General features: G+C 31.5%; 2 protein-coding genes across 3 annotated transcripts in view; both read left to right on the forward strand.

The window, feature by feature from the left end:
• Positions 1–5,739: 5,739 nt before the first annotated feature.
• Positions 5,740–23,776, forward strand: part of LOC127086587 (DNA glycosylase/AP lyase ROS1) — a 48,622-nt gene continuing 30,585 nt past the window's right edge. For both annotated transcript variants that reach the window (XM_051027369.1, XM_051027370.1), the window contains exon 1: positions 5,740–5,798. In XM_051027369.1, coding sequence (XP_050883326.1) covers positions 5,745–5,798 — 54 coding nt within the window. In that variant the 5' untranslated portion in view covers positions 5,740–5,744. The remainder of the gene's footprint in view (positions 5,799–23,776) is intronic.
• LOC127085875 (formin-like protein 14) lies at positions 11,545–22,811 on the forward strand. Its single transcript, XM_051026430.1, has 2 exons — positions 11,545–11,878; positions 21,715–22,811. The coding sequence occupies exons 1-2, from the start codon at positions 11,545–11,547 to the stop codon at positions 22,809–22,811; spliced, it is 1,431 nt and encodes a 476-aa protein (XP_050882387.1).

A 23,776-nucleotide genomic window follows, 5' to 3' on the forward strand; every position in this document is an offset into this window, starting at 1 on the left:
TTTTTCATGACCTAATGGGCTCAGAACGAAGCCCGAAATTTTTTGTTGTCTGTCAGCCTCGCTAGGCGAGCTGGTAGCGAACGTTTGCTTCGCTAGGCGAGCTGGTAGCGAACGTTCGCTAGGCGAGCTGGTAGCGAACGCGTAGCGAACAGTCCAGTTTGGGCCATTTTCTGGATTGGGCCATTCGTGAGCTGGGCCTTCGTTCCTTTGAGATCAGTGTCATAAAAATGATTCAGAATGCCTTGAAAAATGTCTTGAAATATTAATGGGCAAATTTTGGGGTATGACACCTACCATAGTATTCACCACCCCAATCTGATCTCACTATCTTTATTTGTTTTCCACACTGGTTCTCAACTTCAGCCTTAAAGACTTTGAAGGCATCCAATGCTTCATATTTATTGTTAAGCAAATAAATATTCATATATCGTGAGTAATCATCTATGAAAGTGATGAAATATTTATGACCATGTGCATCCATATCAGGACAACATATGTTTGTATGAATTATTTCTAATATACTTGAACTTCTATTGGCACCTTTCTTAGATATGTTGGTCTACTTTCCCTTAATGCAGTCAACACAAGTTTCAAAGTCAGCAAAATCTAGAGTATTAAGTACCCCATCTTTTACTAACCTTTTAATTCTCTCTATGGAGATATGTCCTAATCTCCGATGCCATAACATAGAAGAATTCTCATTAATATTACACCGCTTAGTGCCAGTTTGAACATGCATTGAACTATAAATGGATTTGATTTGTAAATTAATACGATAAAGACCATCAGACAATATACCACTCCCAACACATTCCGAATTATAAAATAATTCAAACAAGGTGTCTTTAAAATTAAAGGAATATCCAAAAGGTACAAGTCTAGAAACTGAAATCAAGTTTCGTGAGAAACTTGGTACATAAAAGGTCCTTTCTAATTTCAAAACAAAACCATTATTCAAAATTAAATTCCAAATTCCAATAGCTTCCACATGTGAGCCCATCCTGCTTCCTGATAGGACAGTCCGCTCACTTCCCACTGGCTTCCTTAGGTTTTGCATACCCTGTAAGAAATTTGTTATATGGATTGTTGATCCAGAATCAATCCACCAGGTGTTAATATTAACATCGGTCATATTAGATTCATAACAAACAAATGAGAATAAATTACCTTTCTTCTCAAGCCATTCTTTGAATCCAGGGCATTCCTTCTTCATGTGTCCTCCATTTTTACAGAAGTAACACTTTGCTTCTTTCTTGATATCACCTTGTGGTGGTATTTTGAATTTCCCTTTCTGATTAGCTTGTGACTTGTCAGTTTTGAAAGCCCTGTTTTTCCCGCGAGTGCTTGTCAGCAATGCACTCTCAGTCTGTTCCATTACAAGCCTTTCTTCTTCCTGAACACATATGGTCATTAATTCATTGATTGACCATTTGTCTTTATGTGTATTGTAGGAGATCTTGAAAGGCTCATACTCATACGGAAGAGAGTTTAGAATATAGTGCACCAGGAAGGAGTCAGACATATCAACCTCAAGTTTCTTAAGTTGAGCTGAAATGTCACGCATTTTCATTATGTGCTCACGCACACCTTTCACACTGGTGAGTCGGTAGGAGGAAAATTTCATAATTAATGTGCTTGCCAAAGCCTTTTCAGAAGTGACGAACTGATCGTCAATGGCTTTCAGCAAATCACAGACATTCTCATGCTGATCGACAGAACCACGTATTTCACCTGTGATCTTAGTCTTAATGAACATCACACTGAGTCGGTTGGATCTCTCCCACCGCTCATATAGTGCGATTGCAGCTGAAGTACTTTCATCTGTAATTGCAGGTGGTTCGTCTTTCCTAATAGCATAATCTATGTCCATCCATCCTAGATGGAGGAGAATTCTTTCCTTCCACACCTTATAGTTATCTCCTCTGAGCTCGGGAATATCACATCGGATATCAGAAAAATTAGCAGATTGAGAAGCTAAAAAGATAAACAAAATTGATGTCAAAATTTGAGGCATAAATATTATTCAAATTGTATGTATTATCAATATAAACATACCATAAAATAAATCTTACAACATAAAAATTACCCGTGGGCTAAATTTTAATATAATAAGATTTAAAAAAAAATGCAATAGATTTTTCAAACCTCACACTTTATGTGCATGATATAATTTTGTTTTTCTATCCAAAATTAATACTTTATGATAAAACTATCAAATTATGTACCAATTCATAATTCCTGTGGGCAAGTTATGAAAATATTTTGACATTTTATCCTAATTAATCATACAAATATAATAAAAATTCATATAGGATAAAATTCATTATACGACGTATAATTAATTACAATTTTATGTCTAATAATTTATGTGATCTCAAAACTTTAAAAAAATAATCTCAATTAATTTAAGGATGTTGTGGCTAATCAAAATTATAACGATCAGTAGACATAGTAACTCAATTATATGAGAGAACAAAATTAAATAAATAAGATCTCTTATACAATTGCTTAACAAAATAATAACATTATAAATCAATTTTAATTTATGCACAAATTTAATTCAAAGATTAAATAATAAGGCATAATGATCCGTAAAAATGAAATCATATGGATATGAACATAATCAAAATAAGGCAAAGACAGTAGAGACTCTGATACAAATGTTAGATTAATATATATATATATATATATATATATATATATATATATATATATATATATATATATATATATATATATATATATATATATATATATATATATATATATATATATATATATATATATATATTGATTCTATGTTCCTGATAACAAAGGAACAACAAGATCAATAAAACAAAATGCGGAAATAGAATTATAGGTTTTACCTCCAGCCATTGTTGCAGTGTTGTGAGTGCACTGCCTTTGATTCTTCCAAGCTCTTGCTCTCTCAATATAGATGGTGTATTTCTTTTCTGATGAGGGAAAGCTTTGGGGACCAAAGACTATTTATAGACTTGATTCTACCATCAAGAATTTAAAGTCATTAAAACTCATTACCACCCAATTAAATTGTCATATCAATTTACATTAAAATCAAAATAAATCATAACCTTTTCAGAACCAAAATCCCAAAACTATGGACCGCATTAAAATTGGTATATTATTAATAATTATTATAATAAAAATAAGAAACCGTTACCATTTTTATATAGAATAATAAAATAAATTGTTCAAACAAATCCTGAGTTTGACAAATGATTCTTGCACAAGAATATATTTTTCCAAATTTATGATAAGTTATTTGTTCCAAATAAGAGAATTTTTTTCTATACTTGCAATCCATCCCAGAGAGATTTCATTATCTTGAGTTTTTTCAAGACAAATGCTTTTACATGATAGATAACGTGAAAAAGAACGTGAAAGAGAAATTAATAATTGTTTTTAGGAATAAATTTCTCAATATTGTCAACCAAGGAAAACAATGAATTTCTCAATATTTTTTCTATTGACAACATATGAAGTTTATTATAAAAATACAACAACATCAACATCATTATGTAAGATACATCAACATCAACATCAACATCAAGTGAAGCTTTAGAAGAAAAAAAATCTTATCCTTTTTAGTATGTTTTTTACTTTTATTTATGTCTTTTTTTATTAAAAGAACTATCTAATAATTTCATTTGATATTACTTCTAACTCGGTTTAGTAGAGTGTGGCTTCCTTAAATATTAAATTGTATCAAGTCAAAAGATTGAGAAGACCATAGTATAATCAGGTTGATTTATTTAAAAAGTTATTGATTTATAAATATCAATAATTTATTTATATTAATATATAAATATAAACAAAATATTTTCGTCTAGGATTGAACCCTGAACCATTTAACTTACTATTATATATTTTTTTGTTAATTGGTGTAAAGGGTCTGTAATTGTGAATATGTATATATCATTGTGTTGATTCTCTCTTTCATTTAAAAATGTATGTATAAAAATGTTTTAGAATTTTTTTTGAAACACAACTATTTTAAAGTGGTCGATTAATATCATCAACTTGTTTGCATTAATACATAAATATAAATATATGTCGTCGTCAGAGATTGAACCCTAAACGAATAATTTACACTTATTTAACTCAACTAACACATTAATTGAGTTATCCCAACCACTCATTTTAAACACAATTCAAATTCTCATTTCTTGTGTTTTCTAATGTGTTTATCTTTACAACGACACACTTTTGTTTGACAAAACTATTTGTTTAAATCTCTATGCAATGTATATTACTATTCAAATCAAAGTCAAACAATATTAATTATCAAAAAATTAAGATTCAACGTTCAAACATATTAATAATGTTTTCGTCAAAATAAGATTAGAACGTATTATTTCTATAATAATATTTGACACGTTGGAGACACGTCTCGCAAATAATATAATATATGTGCTAGCTTATCCGAAATTTCTATACTTTTAGTAAATAAAGTAAATCTACGATAAACTCAAATCACAAGATTACATAGAAAGATATTTGTTGATTTTTTAGGTGGATTTTTTATATATTTTTAATAATTATTATTAGTATTTATTTTATTTTTAAAGGAAAAATAAAAGTGTGAAATTTTATATAATTTTAAAGATTTACTTTATTATATTTTAAATTTTATTTTTTATTTTTATACTCGCCAGCCTAAATATAATAAAGTAAATCTTAAAAATGATAAGTGATGAATATATTATATCCACTATTCTTATTGAAATGAAATATAAATAATAAGTTATTTGAGAATTTGATAAATTTCATCTTAACTTTTAATTCACTACATTAAAATTTCAGATATCATCTTTATTTATATTTTATTTTCTTATTATAAACAAAGTAAGTAAAATCGATGTCATATCAATGAAATTTGATTGAGTGGGTATTTGTTGTTTAAAGTTATATATATTTTATATTAATTTATATTAAACTATTTACAATTTTGAATTAATTTTACTTATAGGATATCAATATCACATTAAAGTTAAGGATAATAAATAATTTATCCAAATTAATTTATAATTGAGAATTATTTTAAAATAATCCATGGTTAAATATTTATATATATAATCACGGAGGTTCGAATTTGCGATATCCTATTTATTCATCTTTAAAGAATGAACTTCAACCACTGTACTACTTGACAAAAAAAAATATAATTGCATCCAATCATATCACGGGTTCATTCTAAACAAAACTTTAAATCATTAATATATTTATCTTTACAAACTATTATCATTTATAAACAAATTTACAAAGCAATGTATAAAAAGTTATAAAATCAACTTGTTATAGATATAAAAAAGTTAAAATAATAAAAAGCAATTTATTATATTAAAACATATGAAAATGATTACAATAGTAAAATATCATTTAGAAAATGAAAAAGCTAAAATAAGAATTCATTTTTGATCCTTTGAAATAATGAATTAAAAAACTCAAAATATATTATAAAAAAGATACTTAACATATTTGTTCGTTCTAACGGTAACATTCTCATTCTCAATCCATATTCACTTAATTTTCTGCTATTTGTTCATTCTAACGGTAACATTCTCATTCTCAACGATAATATTCTCGATCTCAATCCATATTCACTTAATTTTCGTTTATTGTTTCTCTATATAAACATAGATAAGGGTTGGTGTTTCCATATTGAAAATAATCTTAAATCACTATTTGGTTACCATATCCACGAGTGCATCTAAAAGATCTCGATGGAATACTATGATGCTAAACAAAAACGTTGGGTTCCTTATACTCCTTCAAAGGTTCCCATGCCTGTGCAACAAAACACTGCAAATGCTAGTGTCAATGTTTCTCTAGAGAAATTGATTAAAAATAAAGCATTAGAAAACAATCATTTTTGAACTTCCATATTCCAACTTATTAGTTGGAGGTGGTGGAGCCAATAATCTAGATCGTCCGTCTAATCTGGTAAATGAACAATAAATTCTATTTTCACATGTCTTACTTTTATGCATATATTTTACATGTTTAAAAACTTCTTTTATGGATCGACCTATGATATACATGTGTCGAGTTATAGTTCAATTTTTTCCAAAAATAGATTTTTATGTATTTTTGATGCGTGACGCATTTTTCAAACTTATTTCTAAATACTTTTATGCTTCCTAATGTTAAGATGCACATAGAGAATCAGATGAGGTCGTCCAATATACATTAACGTTAAAGTATCATAGTTTTGGCATCATACAAAATACATCTACCCAAAAGTTGCACTCAGGCAAGTTGATTTGTTTGTTTTGATTTGTCCTCGCTCTCCGAGTCGATATTGCATTTATTTTCTCAACCCCCGAGTTGATATGTTGTTACCCTAGTGAGTCTTTCACAATTTCCATCATTATCATTTCCTATGGACCACTGTTACCATATATCTCCATATTCCCCATAGATCCATATGTCATTATTCATACATCATAAAATATCATGCTAAGGTTCATCTCATATCAGATCATTTCCCTAGCAAACCAAAATAAAAAGAGTCATTCATGCCTTCATCACATCTCATATCATGTCATCTGCATTCAGGGACAGAATCCGAATCTTTTAGTATTTAACTATCTCTCACCGCGATCATATAAAAAATGTCATTCTTCATATTCTCCGGTTGAAGATACTTAAATAGGGATAACTGTCATACCCTAATTTTACCCCTCATTCAATAAATTGATTCATTTATCATGACATTTGCCCCATATGCATAGTAGAACATGCATTTCATCAAGCATGTCGTTTAAAATGTCAATCAAAATAAATTTTTAGATCTACAAACATACTAGTTGAATCAGTTTTTAAATGTAAGTGAAATTAACAGGGAAAAATTTCAAGATCGGACTTGTAGACATCAGTTTTATTAATCTATGGTTCGCGTAGTTTGATCTGCCATGCTCATTTTATTTTTTTGACTATTTTTTCAGTCATATTTTGATCAGCCTAAGTCTTTTAACCGGTTTTTTTCTTCAGAATTTGGTCAAAACATGTATGTTTCAAAGAAGTTTATTTTGCGCTGATCTTTTTTATGCATTCAGTTTAATTTTTCAAACATTTTTACGACTGATTTTTATTTATTTTAAATCTTTTAATTTTTGTTTTTTTATCAAAATGTTCGAAAGAAATAAATATATTTAAGTATATGATTAGTTTGATTTTATATTGTTATATTAAAAATATTTAAATTTGTTTTCGTTTAATTTGTAAAACACTTTTTTTGTTACATTATGAATATTTAGAGAGTATTATGGACATTTGCCTTAATTTCTAAAACCCTAAATACATGTATATAACCTTCTTTGGCTAATGAGAAAGGACGAGTTGGTGGGGCCTCATTTCTTTTTTTGTTTATTTCTATGTCATGAAAAAAATCAAAAAGGGAATAAAAGCTAGAGGATCCCCGTAACCACTGCTGACCTCATATCCTCATCTACCATATTTTTATTTCCATGAGAAATGATAACAATCTACATTATTTTTTTCTCTATTTCATGAACATATACCATAATATGAACATATACCATAATATTTAGCTTTGTTTCTCATATACTCTCCATTCCAATCACCACACAACAAACCTACCCATAATAACTACACACATATCTCCCTCTTTTCCACTGTTCATAAAAATGCATCAAACTCTCATTTTCTATTATCCTTCTAATTAATTAATTTGTTTTAATTCTTTTTTTTAGTTTAAATCATTAATTAATTAGTTATTTGTTTAGTGGATTAGTTAATTAGATTTTAATTGATTGCATTATTTATTTATTTACTAAGTAGATTTAAGTTAATTTTTGCATCAAATTTATTGCGTTGCGATTTCGGAATTAAAATCCAATTTAGCGTTCGAAATCACTAGAACACATAGATTTGTTGACTGATTTCTTATAGAATTATTCCTACATGAATTCACTTTAAATTAACTTAACATAACGCTAAATTCATTTTGCTTTCAATTTTGGTTGGATTCCGGTCTCGTTACTTACTCTTGGGTCTTCTTACAATGAGCCCGTGATTATTTACGTTCACTTGTTTGATGGATTTGTTCTTAATTGCTTTATTATATCCTCATTCGACAAAATGTACCCTCATTCTTATGACGTGTAATAATTGTACCACTTTCCTTTTATTTTTGTTTTGATTGTGTTTAATTTTTTTTATTCAAGATTAGCGTAAAATCAACCCTTTCAAAAAAAGAACAAAAATAAACATAATAAAAGTCTCGTCAGACACCCTAATAAGAAAACAAACATTTTTGTCCTATTCTTTTTTCCTCTTTTAATAACTCGAGAAGTCTAACATTTCAAAAACAAACACTAACACGCACAACTAATAAAATGATTCTCGTTGAGTACAACAAACGTGAGAGGTGCTAATACATTCCCCTTATGTAATCTACTCCCGAATCCTAATTTGGTTGCGACGACCATAATTATTGTCGTTCTTTTAGGCGTTGTATCAGTGTTTTCCCTTTATCTTTTTGGAAATAAATAAAGTTCATTGGCGATTCTATTAGTCGATTTCGTAAGCGTGCGATTGCGCTTCGTGAGGTTGTATTATTTTTTTGAGTTACAAAATGAAGCTTATGGATAACAAAGGCACAAGTCAACTTAATAGTTATTTAGCTTTGATGATGATAATACTTAATACCAAACAATATACACTAAAGTAAAGTATTTGTTGAAGATAGCTCAAGAGGTCAAAGATGCAAAATATGGTTGATCAATATATCTTTCCGAATCAAGCTATGCTCTTAAAGATCAAGACATCTATTTAAAGTCAACACTTTGTTCAAATGACATTGAAGTAAAGACTCTGGTTTCAAGGATCACCAAATGTTTGACTTCTCAACTCTCAGATGATGATATTCAACATGAAGATATCTCAAGCATCATTAAGAAAATTCAATGCTCTTGTATGATGCTAAAGTCAAAATAAATATTCCAAGACTTGAAACTCCAAAATTGTGAAAGAGAGGAAGAGTGAAAGCTCACATGACCATTTTTGTCCGCGTGACCAGTGTCTTGTAAAGACATAAGGGTATTTATGAAAATATTATGGTTAATCTCTCTCACACACACATAAATCATTTAAGAAGTCTCTCATATTTTATTTAAACCACTAAAAAATATTTTTGAGACCTAGCTAGTTGATTAGAAGAGTGCATGATTGATTGAAAGACCTTTTTCTAACTGAATAATTGATTAGAATATGAACCTAATATATTATATCATGCTTGGGTTAGTCTAAAATTAAGTGGTATACTTTCCTAATGATTGATAACAACTATATATAAAAAAAATCATTCATGGCCATGAGAATTAATTATTTAGGTTGTCTAATCGATTAACCTAATTAATTATGTCATTTAATTGGTCCATGAATTACTTCCAAATTTATACCACACCTATGCCTATAAATAGAGAACTTCTATGTCATTTTTACACATCTAGAAAATGAGTTTAAAATTAACTTTTAATTTCTCTCATCATTTATTTAAATCTCTCATTTTTTTCACATATATTTAACCATAGTGCTTCGAGAGGATTCTTGAGTCTAAGTGAGGTTCATTATTCTGGACGAGGGATGAATTGTAAATTTATGAATAGTATATTATCTCTTGAGTAAATATTTCGTCCATAGAAAGTTATCATTTTGGTTGTGAGTTAAACTAGTTAAAAACTCTTGTATATTTGGGGGATTGTCTTAGGAAGTCTCCATTTTGTTCGTGAGTTTCGCCTTAAATAAAAATCTCTCTTTTTATTCGTGAAGATCAGTTAGTAAAATCTCCACAATGGTTCTTGAGCTCAGCCCGATTGAAATCTCAATCGGTTCCAAATCACCCCAATTAAAATATTTCTTGGTTCCTGAGTTCAACCTAGTATAAAAGCTCAGTAGGTTTGAGATCATCCCGGTAAAAATATTATCTCGGTTCATGGTTATCCTGTATAAAATCCTTGTTCAGTTTGGAGGATAGCCAACTCAAAATTCTATCTTGGTTTGAGATCAGCCCATGGGAAATCTCTATGTGATTTGAAGATTAATCCCTCTAGGTCTTGTTCGCAGAAATTAGCTTGAAAACTTCATTTGCTTGTATAAGTGGGCAAATCATTCAAAAAATTCTAAAGTTTATTGAATACTCTCAAGAATATATCTCAGGGACTAGAGTAGGTCATCATAGTATGAACCTGTATAATTCACGGATGTTCTACTCTCTCCCTGAACTCCTTTACTTTCCAATAGTTTTCTTTATTTTGGTTTTCCGCTGTCTATTTACTCACTTATATATAAAATATTTGTAAACTTTGATTTATAAATGATTTTATTTTACTTTCTTTCTTTTATTGCTTATTAGCTACTCCTTAGGCATTAGGAACGTTCACCATTTCGCAACCGATAATCAAACCCTTGATTCAACGTCAATCGGTATTTTCTTAAATCAAAACCAATAAACAAACCCTTGATCCAACGTCAAGCGGTCTTTTTTCCAAATTAAAATCAAAAAACACAATAAATAGTGATTAGGATCGTATGTCACGAGCCTTAAGCGATAAAGAAGGGATGAGATTGAAGCTTTCCTACACTCATTATGAATGCTTCGAACACAAGACGTTTGCTTGATCGTTTGAGGTATTCACCTTTATCCATAGTCTTTAGTGCAATCCAAAATCAATAACACTTTCTCAAAAACATAAAAATAATTCAACACATTCAAACCTTTTGTTTGAGCCTTAGGGAGGCACGATGGAAAACCCTTCTTCAAGGTAATAAAAATAACAAAACAAACAAACAATTTAAAACCCACAAACTACGGAAGCTCTGATTTCTCACTTCAACAAGTGGGCATACGTAGGCACGAGGATCCATTCCTTGGCGAGCACACTAATTGAAAATCTACCTCCACTTCGCAAACCTTTGGCAAGCAAACCTTCGATAAACAATACACACGTAAGCACAAACGTTCTAGATGGTTCCCATGGAATACCATGGATGTGAGGGGTGCTAATACCTTCCCCTTTCATAACTGACTTCCGAACCTATTCGTGGTTGTGATGACCGTTCTTTGGGGTTTTCTCGATATTTTCCCTTTCCTTTGAAATAAATAAAAACCGATGGCGACTCTGTGTTTTTCGCGTAGCGACACCTTACAACCAAATATTACATTTTCTATTGATCCATCTAAGTTTGAAAGGTCTTTGAACCATTCACAGAAAAAGCATAAAAAATTCAAAAAGGATTTAAATGGAAAAAGCACATCTCATCATAACCTATCTTGTCATTATTGTTGAAAGATGGTCATACTATTGAAAAGTCTAAGTTTAGGAAAGTTTTTGTTCCTAAAGTAGCTTCTCAATGGTTACCCAAATACAACATTGATTTCACTCACTTCCAAGGATCCAATGAAAATTGGGTACCGATCTCCCTTGTTTAATTCTATAGGTTGAATGTCTTGACTATATGGAAAAGATGTGATATCTTGATAGTGGATGCTCAAGAAATATGACGGGTGACATATCTCTATTCATTAACTTTGTGCCAAAGAAGAAGGGGTTTGTCACTTATGGAGATAACAACAATGGAGCTATAATTGGAAAAGGTAGTGTAGGTAATCCTTCATCTACTACTATCTCCGATGTCATGTTAGTTGATGGTCTTAAACATAACCTTCTCAGCATTAGTAAACTTTGTGACAAGGGATTTAAAGTTACTTGTTGCTTATTTGAACATAATAAGAAGACAAATTATATGTTTAAAGGCTTGAGGGTTAATAACACCTATATGCTTAACTTAGATGAGGTATCCTTGGTTGGAACTAAGCGTCTTGATACCATGAGTAAAAACTCTTGGTTATGGCATAAATGCCTAGCTCATACCAACTTTGATTTACTAAACAAAATAACCTCAAAAGATTTGGTAATCGGTCTACCAAAAATGAATTTCACGAAAGACCATCTATGTGAAGTGTGTCAAATGGGAAAGCAACAAGAGTCTCTTTTAAATCGAAAAATATAGTTTTAACCTCGAGACCTCTTGAGCTTCTTCATATGGACCTCTTTGGTCCCTCAAGGACCAAAATCATATGTGGTAACTATTACGGATTTGTGATTGTTGATGATTACTCTATTTTTTGTTGGGTTATGTTTTTGTGTAGTAATAATGAGACCTATCCGGCTGTCAAACAATTTGCAAGGTTATTCCAAAATAAGATGAACTTGAAAAAAAATTCCATCCGAAGTGATCATGAAGGAGAATTCGAAAACCTCTTCCTTCAAGATATTTTAGGGTTTGAAGGTTTTGGACAAGATTGTGTCATTCAGATATGATCGAGTGAAAGCCTTGGGACAAGGGGTACCTTGCAAAAGAGTAATGTGAGATTATGGGTTGTGTTGGAAAATCTTGGGTTTCAACAAGTGTGCACTTGGAATTAATTTAACCGGATGAAAGCTTTGGGACAAGGAGTGCCTTGTAAAGAAGTAGCAAGAAGAGGTGAATTGAAGCGACATTGTTGGTTACTTAATCAATCTTTGATCAAGGGTTTTGGAGTTGGTAGAGTCAACATCAAACTTAAGGTTTCTAGAGTTTGATTTCTTAATCTCTTGTATACACACATTTTGCAAAGTAAGATTTATTATATTATCTAAATTTGAATTCGAATTGAGGGCAGACGTGCCCATAGCGAGGTCAATTGGGGAACTGCCTAAACAAATCCTTGTGTACTTTCTCTCTGTATCTCTCTCTCTCTCTCTCTCTCTCTCTCTCTATATATATATATATATATATATATATATATATATATATATATATATATATATATATATATATATATATATATATATATAATTTTTTGATTTGCAAATTGTCGATTGCATTTATCATTTGATCAATATTGTTTAGATCATAATTTTGAAAGCGTTTTGAAATTTGTGTTGTTGTATAGATCAAAGACCATTTGGTTGTGATTTTATTTCTAAGAACAACAAACACTACATAAAGTTACAAACATTGTTGATCGCACACTAAGTGTTCAACAAATTGATTGACTTAATTTTTTTGTGTTTTGTTCATTGGAGATGGACTTTTCCTATTGTATTATATTAGGTTAGTTGTGTTTAATTGTTGTTGATTGACTTGTGGATTATTATTATAACATTGAAACCTCTACGCATATCCGAGCTTTTGATAGTAGTTTCGGTTAGACGATTTTTTATCCGGGAAAAATTTAAAACTTGCTTCCGTGTTATAAAATTTTTCAAAACCAATTTTGGTTCAAGTTTTAACTTGTGATCTATTCACCCCCTTCTAAATATTGGTTTATCGTCTAACACTTCCTGCTCCAAAAGTGACTCCACCTACTTCTCCAACTCATATTACTATGGTTGCTTCTGAGACTACTCTTGAAGTTGGAAGTAACTTTGGGGTCAAGAAGACTGTGGATTTTGAGGAATTCATTTTGAAGACTTTGGAGCATGTTGCAGCTGAGACTTCTGAAGTTAAAGAGAGACTCAAGCATTAGGATGAGAAGACATCAAAGATTGAAGGATTCCTTGGAAGATCTTATCAATACTACCACCCCCTCCTTAAAAATAGTTTTTTTAAAACTTTATGTTGTATTTGTTTTTCTTTTTTGATTGTTGTATTGAGTTATCTTTTTGATGAAATGAAAATATATTCTTGTTTACTTTGTCTTTTATTTTATCTTTTTGAATGATGACAAAGGGGGAGAAAGAATGACTAATTTTGATATATCTAATTCCCATTATGAAACCCAAACTTGTCTTTATATGTTCTGACATTGGTAACCTTTCTGGGAACTTTGAAAAAGTTCATTATGTTAACCAAGTGTTTTAAATTCTAAGGCATTAACCAAGATGAGTTGAGTTCATATGAATCAGGCTTATGTTTAAGAATCAAGCTTATGTTCTGAATAGTTAACTAAGCAGTTTGCAGTTAACCAGACATATTCTTGTTCTGAACTAAGTTCAAGTGAACCAGGTTGAACCAAGCGTATACAAGCTTTGAACCATATGTATACAAGTTCTGATAACAACCAGACATGAGGAATATAACTAGGCTACGAAAGCTCTAACAAATCATGCTTTGTGACGAGACTGATAACTAGACTTTTTGACACTCAAGCAAGGATTCTAAATGAAATACTTATGTACCCAAGTTGTTTCATTATAGGAAGTTACTTCATCCATTACAATTAGGCTTCTGCCTTATGGGAAAATAGTAACCATGCTTCAGTAACTAGGCTTCTTCCTTATGGGAAGTTATTTCTTTCATGCTGATTGAGATTTTTATGTGTGTTAAGATTATTTCAAGTCTTAAATTTAGGGGGAGCTTGTAAACCTAACTCTGATATTCTAAGCTGAAAAATAATTTCTAACAGTATAAAATTTAGGGGGAGCTTACAAACCTCACTCTTATATTTTTATGTGATTAAACCAAGTAAGAATTGTTCATTAAAATACATGGTTTTGTCATCATCAAAAATTGGGAGATTGTAAGAACAAGATTTGGTTCTGCATCTGGCCTTTAGTTTTGATGATGATAATGCATTGTTTCTTAGAGAACAATTTTGTACACTAATGGTTTTTATCTAGTGTGTAATTTTTACTAACAGGTTCTGACTCTAAAGCATTGACATGTGATGTCCTCAGATTCTGGAATCAACACACTTTGACTCTGAAGAGATCCAAGTGCTTTACAAGATGTTGTCAAGTTCTAGAAAAGCTTTTAGACAATGGTTATGATGAACATTTATGCTAAAGCTTCCGACTGTGACACTGATTGAAGAGCCTCTGAAGGATTGTCAGTCTTTAAGATTTTGCGCTCAAGTTCTAAAGATTATGAAGAACAAGATATGAAGACCAGGTTCTGAGGAACCGCGTCAAGACTCTGAAGACCGAGGTTCTGAAGATTTTATCAACTAGTCTCTTGATCCTTCTAAGCATGCTTCAACAAAATTCCATCATAAGCCTCTGAAGATTAGAAGATAAGATCAAAAGGTTTTGCGTCAGAAAAATAGTATACAATACAATATCACCCTTCCCTCAACTATGCTGATTTTGTGGGCTAAGAACAATACTATTGTACCATTTTGTCTCTTACATGCAAACTGTTATACAAAGAGACAACTGTAATTTGCTATTTCAATTCTACCCTCCAATGCATCTTTAACTGCCTATATAAAGGAGACTTGGAAGATTGGAAGAGGTTACTAATTCACAACGCTAATGCTCACGCTATTGAACATACACACACTCTTTTCTAAAGTATATATTTATGTGAATAGTCTTTGTAAACACACATAAAGTTATTTTTCGTTATTGTGTGAAGAAATTCATTGTATTTAACTTATGTTAATCTACTTTTTTAGAAGTAATACTTGTAAGCACACACTTGTAATTCTCAAAGTTGTTTGAGTGGTTTCTTTGAGTGACTAGGTTTTAGTCAGATAAACTAAAGAAGACAAAGACGGTTTGTCTTTGTGGTGTCTGTAATCAGTTCGGTTATAGTGGATTAAGTCCTTGTTGAGAAGGAAAAATCACCTTGGTAGGGTGGACTGGAGGTAGCTTCATTAATAGCGAACCAGTATAAAAATAACTTTGTTATTTATCTTGTTCATGTTATTGTTTGATTGAGTTGGTTTCGAAAAAGATTTTGTTTTTAGAAACCCAATTCAAACCCCAATTTCTTGTGTTTCTTGCCACCTTCAGATAGAATCATGTCTTTAGTGATGTCTTGTAATGATTTTGGTTAGATCAATTCATTAAGATGCTTCGAAGCTCTCTTAGTATTGTGTTTTTCTTTCCATATTTTAACATCTATGATTTCATTTTATGGAACCTAAAATGTTTTTGAAATTGTCTACTTGGGGAAAGGAAAATTCATCCCCCTTCTAGACCTATTTGTGTCCATATTCTCACCCAACATATTACAGTCAAACATATTTCAAGTAAAGACTTCGGTTTCAAGGGTCATTGAAGTGTTAACTTCTCAACTCTCAGATGGTATTCAACATGAAGATATCTCAACCCTAATTAAGAAAATTCAAGGATCTTGTATGATGCTAAACTAAAAAATAAATATTCCAAGACTTAAAACTCCAGAGTTGTGACAGAGAGAAAGTGTGAAAGCTCCCATGGTCGTGTTAGTTTGAGTAACTAGTGTCTTGTAAAGACACACACATACACCCACCCACACGCACACGCACACACACGCACACGCACACACACACACACATGCACACGTACACGCACATGCACACGCACACACACACGCACACAACACACACATATGCACATGCACACGCACACACACACGGATAAAGATATGCCACCCGTCATATTTCTTGAGCATCCACTATCAAGATATCACATCTTTTCCATAGAGTCAAGATATTCAACCTGTAGAATTAAACAAGGGAGATCGGTACCCAATTTTCATTGGATCCTTGGAAGTGAGTGAAATCAATGTTGCATTTGGGTAACCATTGAGAAGCTCCTTTAGGAACAAAAACTTTCCTAAACTTAGACTTTTCAATAGTATGACCATTCTTTCAACAATAATGACAAGATAGGTTATGATGAGATGTGATTTTTCCATTTAAATCCTTTTTGAATTTTTTATGCTTTTTCTGTGAATGGTTCAAAGACCTTTCAAACTTAGAAGGATCAATAGAAAATTTAATATTTGGTTGTAAGGTGTCGTTACGCGAAAAATATAAAGTCGCCATCGGTTTTTATTTATTCCAAAGGAAAGGGAAAATATCAAGAAAACCCCATAGAACGGTCATCGCAACCACTAATAGGTCCCGAAGTCGCTTATGTAAGGGGAAGGTATTAACATCCCTCACATCCATGGTATTCCATGGGAACCATCTAGGATGTTTGCGCTTACGTGTGTATTGTTTATCGAATGTTTGCTTGCCAAAGGTTTGCGGAGTGGAGGTAGATTTTAAATTAGTGTGCTCGCCAAGGAATGGATCCTCGTGCCTACGTATGCTCACTTGTTGAAGTGAGAAATCAGAGCTTCCTTAGTTCGTTGGTTTTAAATTGTTTGTTTGTTTTGTTGATTTTATTACCTTGAAGAAGGGTTTTCGATCGTGCCTCCCTAAGGCTCAAACAAAAGGTTTGAATGTGTTGAATTATTTTTATGTTTTTGAGAAAGTGTTATTGACTTCGGATTGCACTAAAGACTATGGGTAAAGATGAATACCTCAAACGATCAAGTCAAACGTCTTGTGTTCGAAGCATTCAGAATGAGTGTAGGAAAGCTCCAATCTCATCCCTTCTTTATCGCTTAAGGCTCGTGATGTACAATCCTAATCGCCATTTATTGTGTTTTTTGAGTTTGATTTGGAAAAAAGACCGCTTGACGTTGGATCAAGGGTTTGTTTATTGGTTTTGATTTAAGAAAAGATCGTTTGACGTTGGATCAAGGGTTTGATTATCGGTTGCAAAATGGTGAGCGTTCCTAATGCCTAAGGAGTAGCTAACAAGCAATAAAAGAAAGCAAATTAAAGCATACATCAGAAAGGAGAGAGAGAGAGAGAGAGAGAGAGAGAGAGAGACTCACGTGATACTTTAGAAAAAAATATTATCCTGTTTTTTGCATATATTTTTCAGTTGTATTTGTGCAAAAGAATTATTTATTATTTTGTTAAAAGAGTTATCTAATAATTTCATTTGATATTACTTTCTAACTCGATCTAGTAGAATGTTTCTTCCTTAAATACTAAATTGTACCAAGCCAAAAGACTAAGAAGACTAAATCATAGTCGAATTGATTTATTTAAAAAAATTGTTGATTTATAAGTATCAACAATTTGTTTACATTAATACATAAATATAAAAAAAAAACTTTCGTCTATGATTGAACCCTAAACCATTTAACTCATTATAGTCTATTTTTTTGTTACTTAGTGTAAGGAGACTGAACCTATCAAATTATTAGTGAATATGTATATATCGTTGTGTTGATTCTCTCTTTCATTTAACTCTTTTATTTGTTCTTGTAATTGTTTTTATCAAAATATGTTTTAAAAAAGGTTTTAGAAAAAAATTGAAACACAATTATTCTAAAGTTATCGTTTAATATCATCAAGTTGTTTATATTAATACATACATATAAATTAATGTTATCTTTATAAATTGAACCTGTTTACCACAATATAACTCACATAGTACATATAGGTTGAGCTACTCCACCCATTCATTTTAAACACAATTCAAATTCTCATTTCTTATGTTTTTCAAGGTGTATATCTTTACGAGAACACATTTTTTTTTCGCACAAATTTATTTGTTTAAATGTCTATACAATGCATGTTACCATTCAATCCAAATTCAAACAATATCAATTATCAAAAAAATTAGATTCAACATTCAAACATATTAATAAATTTTTTGTCAAAATAAGATTTGAACGTATTATTTTTATAATAATATTGGCCACGTTCAAGACACGTCTCACAAATAATATAATATATGTTTCAACTTATCCGAAATTTATATACACTTTTAGTAAATAAAGTAAATCAAATCACAAGATTAAATAGAAACATATTTGTTGGTTTTTTAGGTGGATTTTTTTTGTATATATTTTTAAATAATTATTGTTGGTTTTTATTTTATTTTATCTTATCTTTAAAGGAAAAATGAAAACGTGAATTTTTTTATATAATTTTAAATATTTACTATATTATATTTTGGCTTTTTGTTTTTAGTTTTCTATTCGTCAACCAAAATATAATAAAGTAAATCTTAAAAATTATAAGTGATGTATATATTATCGATTATTCTCATTGGAATGGAACATAAATAAAAAGGTATTTGAGAAGTTGATAAATTTCATCTTAATTTTTAATTTGATACATTAAAATTCCACATATCATTTTTGTTTATTTTTATTTGATATTTTTTTCTCATTATAAAAAAAAGGTAAGTAAAAATCGATGTCATATCAATGATTTTTGATTGAGTATGTATCCTTTATTTAACGATATATATTTGAGTTTTTAGTATTTTTGGAGAAAAATGTGCAATTTGAACCAAAAAGGGGTGTCAAAAACAGTATGCCCAAGCTAAATCTCAACCAACGGTCCAAATAACTAAGAAAGATAAAAATAGGAAGGATAATTGATTAGCCTAAGCGATTATAGGCTCTATGTGTTTCAAATTTTAGATGAAATTAGATTGCATATTTGCCTCAAAAGCAAATCAATTTAGAGTATTGTTGGAGAACATGTGAAATCTTCAAAATCATCATCAAATAATTAATTAGGCCCATAAGATAATCTATTATCACTATGCTTTTGGAAAATTTTGGTTGAGATATTTTCTAGGCCAAATCTTCAAGGATTTTGTGGATTTTTTGCACGTTCAATCCATCAGAAGCAAGACTATAAATAGGTACTCCTATTCTCATTTTTTTCATGATCTTTTCTCTCATTTTCTTATTCCTTCTCTATGTTCTTATGTGAGTTTTACTCTGCACCTTTAGTATCATTATCTATGGATCCAAAAAGAAGTCTCCCCACTAGAAGTTCTTCCTTAGAAGATTTCTCTTAGAAGGATGATCCTCAAGAAGTCAAGAAAGGAAGGGAATGTCCAACCAAAAGGTCTAACGTACCATTGTTATGGAAGAAAATTTTCTTAATAACTTCAAATTGTATAAGAACATCTGTCAGGGTTTGCTAAGGGAATTTTTCACCAAAATACTAGATCGAGTGTTTTCGGATCTTGTTAGAGAGTTCACTCAAAACTAAAATTTGAAGATCTATCTCTGAAGACATATGTAAAAGGAATAGAAATTGATATTCATAGATATCAGTTCGGAAAAGTATTTAGACTAACCTTCTATGGAGTATCATATACCTATGACATGTCAATAAAGTTTATAAGATTCAAACTTTCTCCTACTATCCTTTCTTTTCTCATGAATCCTATCGAAGAAAAGAAACTTCATAATGAAACAAGCTTCTTAAAGGCCAATATCCGTGTGACACACTATTTTACCACATTGATACTAATACCAAGGAAAAATAATCTTGAGGTCATCATAAGAGAGGATGTTGTACCTGCATGGTCATTAACCCAAAACTTTTAAGCAAATTAGGTCGATGGGATGCTTCTCCATATGATCTATTACAAGCAAAGTCGACTAGTAAGATTACCACAAGGAGATTTGATTACCAAGATATTATCTATTTTTTAGTCAACACTATGGGGGAATCAGTGGATCTTATCCACTCAAAGATTAATTACTCTTGTCTCAGTAGTATGAGGATCTGTATCTTTCGAGCAGAAATGAGGAATAAATCAATGGATGAAGATGAAGATGTAGTCTGTCTAGTCGCATCAAATGTTATCATCATCAATATCCTTTTGGAAGCCTCTCAACAAACTGATCTGGTCATTTAGAACTTGGCAAAGGACATGGATATCATTAATAGAAACATTTCAAGAGATGATGGATGATATTAATGACAATGAGTATTCTCACTTATATGTTCTAGATTTATCAATTAAGTGTGTTTTTCTACTTTTTAGAGTCTTCATAATTCCTAGATTTTCCCTTTTAGTATTGAATTCTAGTGTTTGAATTAATAATAAAGTAGTGTTTTCCCTTCTTTTAATCTTGTTTGATTTATGTGAATTATGTGCTTGCATATTATCTTCTAGCATGTTTCTTGCCTTTTTTATTATTTCAAAGGGGGAGAAGTATACTCTCAGAAGGAGTACAACATACTCTCTACTCATGTGAGGGGGAGTTTAACCACTCCAAAATTATCCATATGTTTTTTCTTTTACTACCTTCCTGAGAGATGATTGTCATCATCAAAATGGGGAGAGAATGTGAATTTATGTGCTTGCAAGTATAATAAAAGTGATCTAAGGTAGTGAAGCTTATTGATAACAAAGGTGCAAGTTAATTGAGTAGTTGTTTACTTTTTATGATGACAATACTTAACATAAAATGAAATCCAGTGAAGTCAAGTGTTTGTTGAAGATAGCATAAGAGGTCAAAGATGCAAAATATGGATGATCAATCTATCCTCGTTGTCATACCCCGATTTTGGTCCTGAATTTTTTTTATTTTTTTATTTCTCATTTGGCACTTAGCCTAAAGTTCATTTGCATACATTCATGACCAAAGGCAACCATCCATTCCCAAATCCATATTTCTTTTTGATAAACATTGGTTATTATCTAAGCTTTTGATCATGGTGCTTTTTGATTACAAAATGGATTTTAGTTATTTGACTTTTTTAATTTTCAATCTGATTTTAATTTCAAAGTAAATCTAATTCCAAATTTCAAGTTAATCTTAATTGTTTTTTACTAATGATTCAAACTCTAATTGATTTTAATTTTCAAATAAATGTTAGAGTTGATATCAAAGTAATTTTAATAAATTATAGTTTAATTTGATTTTAATTGGTTTTATTGGTTTTTTTATTTTTGAATTGACATTTAGATGAGTCTTAGATTATTTCTAAAATCTAAACCAATTCTAGCAACCACACATTTCCAGACATACTTAATTGCCCATGACAACAAGCATTCATAGCAAGCCAAAATTCCAAAGCACTCACAAGCATATAACCATACATTATCATGTAGCAGACCATACTTTTTTCATTACAAATCACGATTACAGGCAAAGCTTCTTTAGCAACAACAAATGTGGGAAGAGGTCGTGGTACTGGTGCTATTGCTGTTAAGAAAACTTTATTAAAGCCTCTACATTGGGTGAAAGTTTCTCGAGCAGCACAAGGTAGTCTATGGGCTGATTCACAGAAACAAGGTAGTGATTCAAGGGGCCCTGAAATAGACATATCAGAACTTGAGACCTTGTTTTCAGCAGCATCTATTTCTTATGGAAATAGTACTAAAGGTGGACTTCGGCGTGGTTCTAATATTAACAAACCTGAGAAAGTACAATTGGTTGACCTACGTAGAGCATATAATTGTGAAATAATGCTCTCCAAAGTCAAAATTCCTCTGCCAGATATGCTTAAAGCAATTTTGGCATTGGATTCTTGTGTTCTGGATATCGATCAGGTTGAGAACCTCATCAAGTTCTGTCCTACAAAGGAAGAGATGGAGGTGCTGAAGAACTATACCGGGATATGCTTGGAAAGTGTGAGCAGTTTTTTTATGGAGCTGATGAAGGTTCCACGAGTAGAATCCAAGTTAAGGGTGTTTGCTTTTAAAATCACCTTTTCTGGTCAGGTGAGTGACTTAAGGAAAAATTTGAATACAATCAAAGATGCAACCAGAGAGGTCAAGGAATCTGTAAAACTTCGTCAAATAATGCAGACTATTCTTATGTTGGGCAATGCCTTGAATCAGGGAACAACCCGAGGATCAGCAGTAGGATTCAAATTGGACAGTCTTCTCAAGTTATCTGATACCCGTGCAAGAAATAACAAAATGACTTTAATGCATTATTTGTGTAAGCTTCTTGCTGAGAAAATGCCAGAACTGATAGATTTTGACAAGGATCTTCTCAATATGGAAGCTGCTTCTAAGATCCAACTAAAAGCATTAGCTGAAGAGATGCAAGCTGTGCATAAAGGTTTAGAGAAGGTTGAGCAAGAACTCACGACTTCTGAAAATGATGGTTCTATATCTTCAGGATTTCACAAGGTGTTGAAGAGTTTTCTTGATTTTGCCGAAGCTGATGTGAAGTCACTTACAACATTGTATAACAGCAAACACAGTACCAATAACACACTTAACCCGTGTTCATAATCGGAGCTTTGCAAATAACCGAAGTTGCCCATGAATTGTTGCTAATTTTCACTGCAGTAAAAAATACAGGTAATTAGCAAGGCTGTAGAAACTTCAGAAAAATACCCGAAATGGAATTGAGGCAAAGTAGAGTAAGAAAATGCGTAGATAGTATTATCGTTCCAAGAACAAGCATCAAACAGGAAAATCCGAATCTGAGCATCCCGAAAGGAGTTCGTAGAGAAGCCCTTCTGGATCACCAAAGACCAAATTAAAACCCTAATTGCAGGATATAAAAGGAGAGAGGTGAGGACGGCAGGGAGGCGGGCGAAAATCAGAGAAAAAAAACCCTAAATCCCAAAATCGAAAAAACCCTAGAAGAGAAAAAAGGAGAAAGCGGCGAAGCGAGAAAAGTCCAAGAGAACGAACCTTAGCTCAGGCGTCGATTCTGAAGGAGCAAGAGGAGAGAGATCAGCATACTTGTCCATTCGCCTCCAAGGTAGATTTCTCATCTCCTCATCGTTTCTTCCCCAAATCCACGGATGTTCGGTTTGTTTCACTTGTTGTTTAGGGTTCACGATTCTGGGGTAGTCGCTTGAAAGTGGTCGGCGTTAGGAAATGCTTGAATCTCTATCTGTAAGCAGTCTTCGTTTTGTTTTTTGAGCGTGAGAGATGACGAGCGATTTTGTGGATGAGGTTGAGAGAGAGTGATTGAGAGATGCGAGAGGATGAGGGAACTGGAGGGAGTCTTCATGGAGAAGACGAAGGATCTGTGTTCGTTGTCTTCTGTTCCAATTTCTTTTATCTATTTTTTTAAGAAATAGTATTTAAAATATGATTAAAGACCATTTACCTTTGGTATTCCTTGGCATTAATTTAATTATTGGTACGTTGTTAGTGCACCTATTAATTTATCTTTGGAAACCCAACAGCCAGGCGGCTAGGGTCACCATTTGGGATTCCCCCATTATTTTAATTAGTAGTCT

This window comes from Lathyrus oleraceus, chromosome 5, assembly GCF_024323335.1.
Source record: "Lathyrus oleraceus cultivar Zhongwan6 chromosome 5, CAAS_Psat_ZW6_1.0, whole genome shotgun sequence".
In the NCBI taxonomy this organism is placed as follows: domain Eukaryota; kingdom Viridiplantae; phylum Streptophyta; class Magnoliopsida; order Fabales; family Fabaceae; genus Lathyrus; species Lathyrus oleraceus.

What these genes read in the sequence shown, in the direction of transcription:
- LOC127085875 (XM_051026430.1), top strand. Translation starts at nt 11,545, where the DNA reads ATGACGGGTGACATATCTCTATTCATTAACTTTGTGCCAAAGAAGAAG. An exon ending in TAAGCGTCTTGATACCATGA is followed by an intron (nt 11,879 to 21,714) that starts GTAAAAACTCTT and finishes TCACGATTACAG; the next exon opens with GCAAAGCTTCTTTAGCAACA.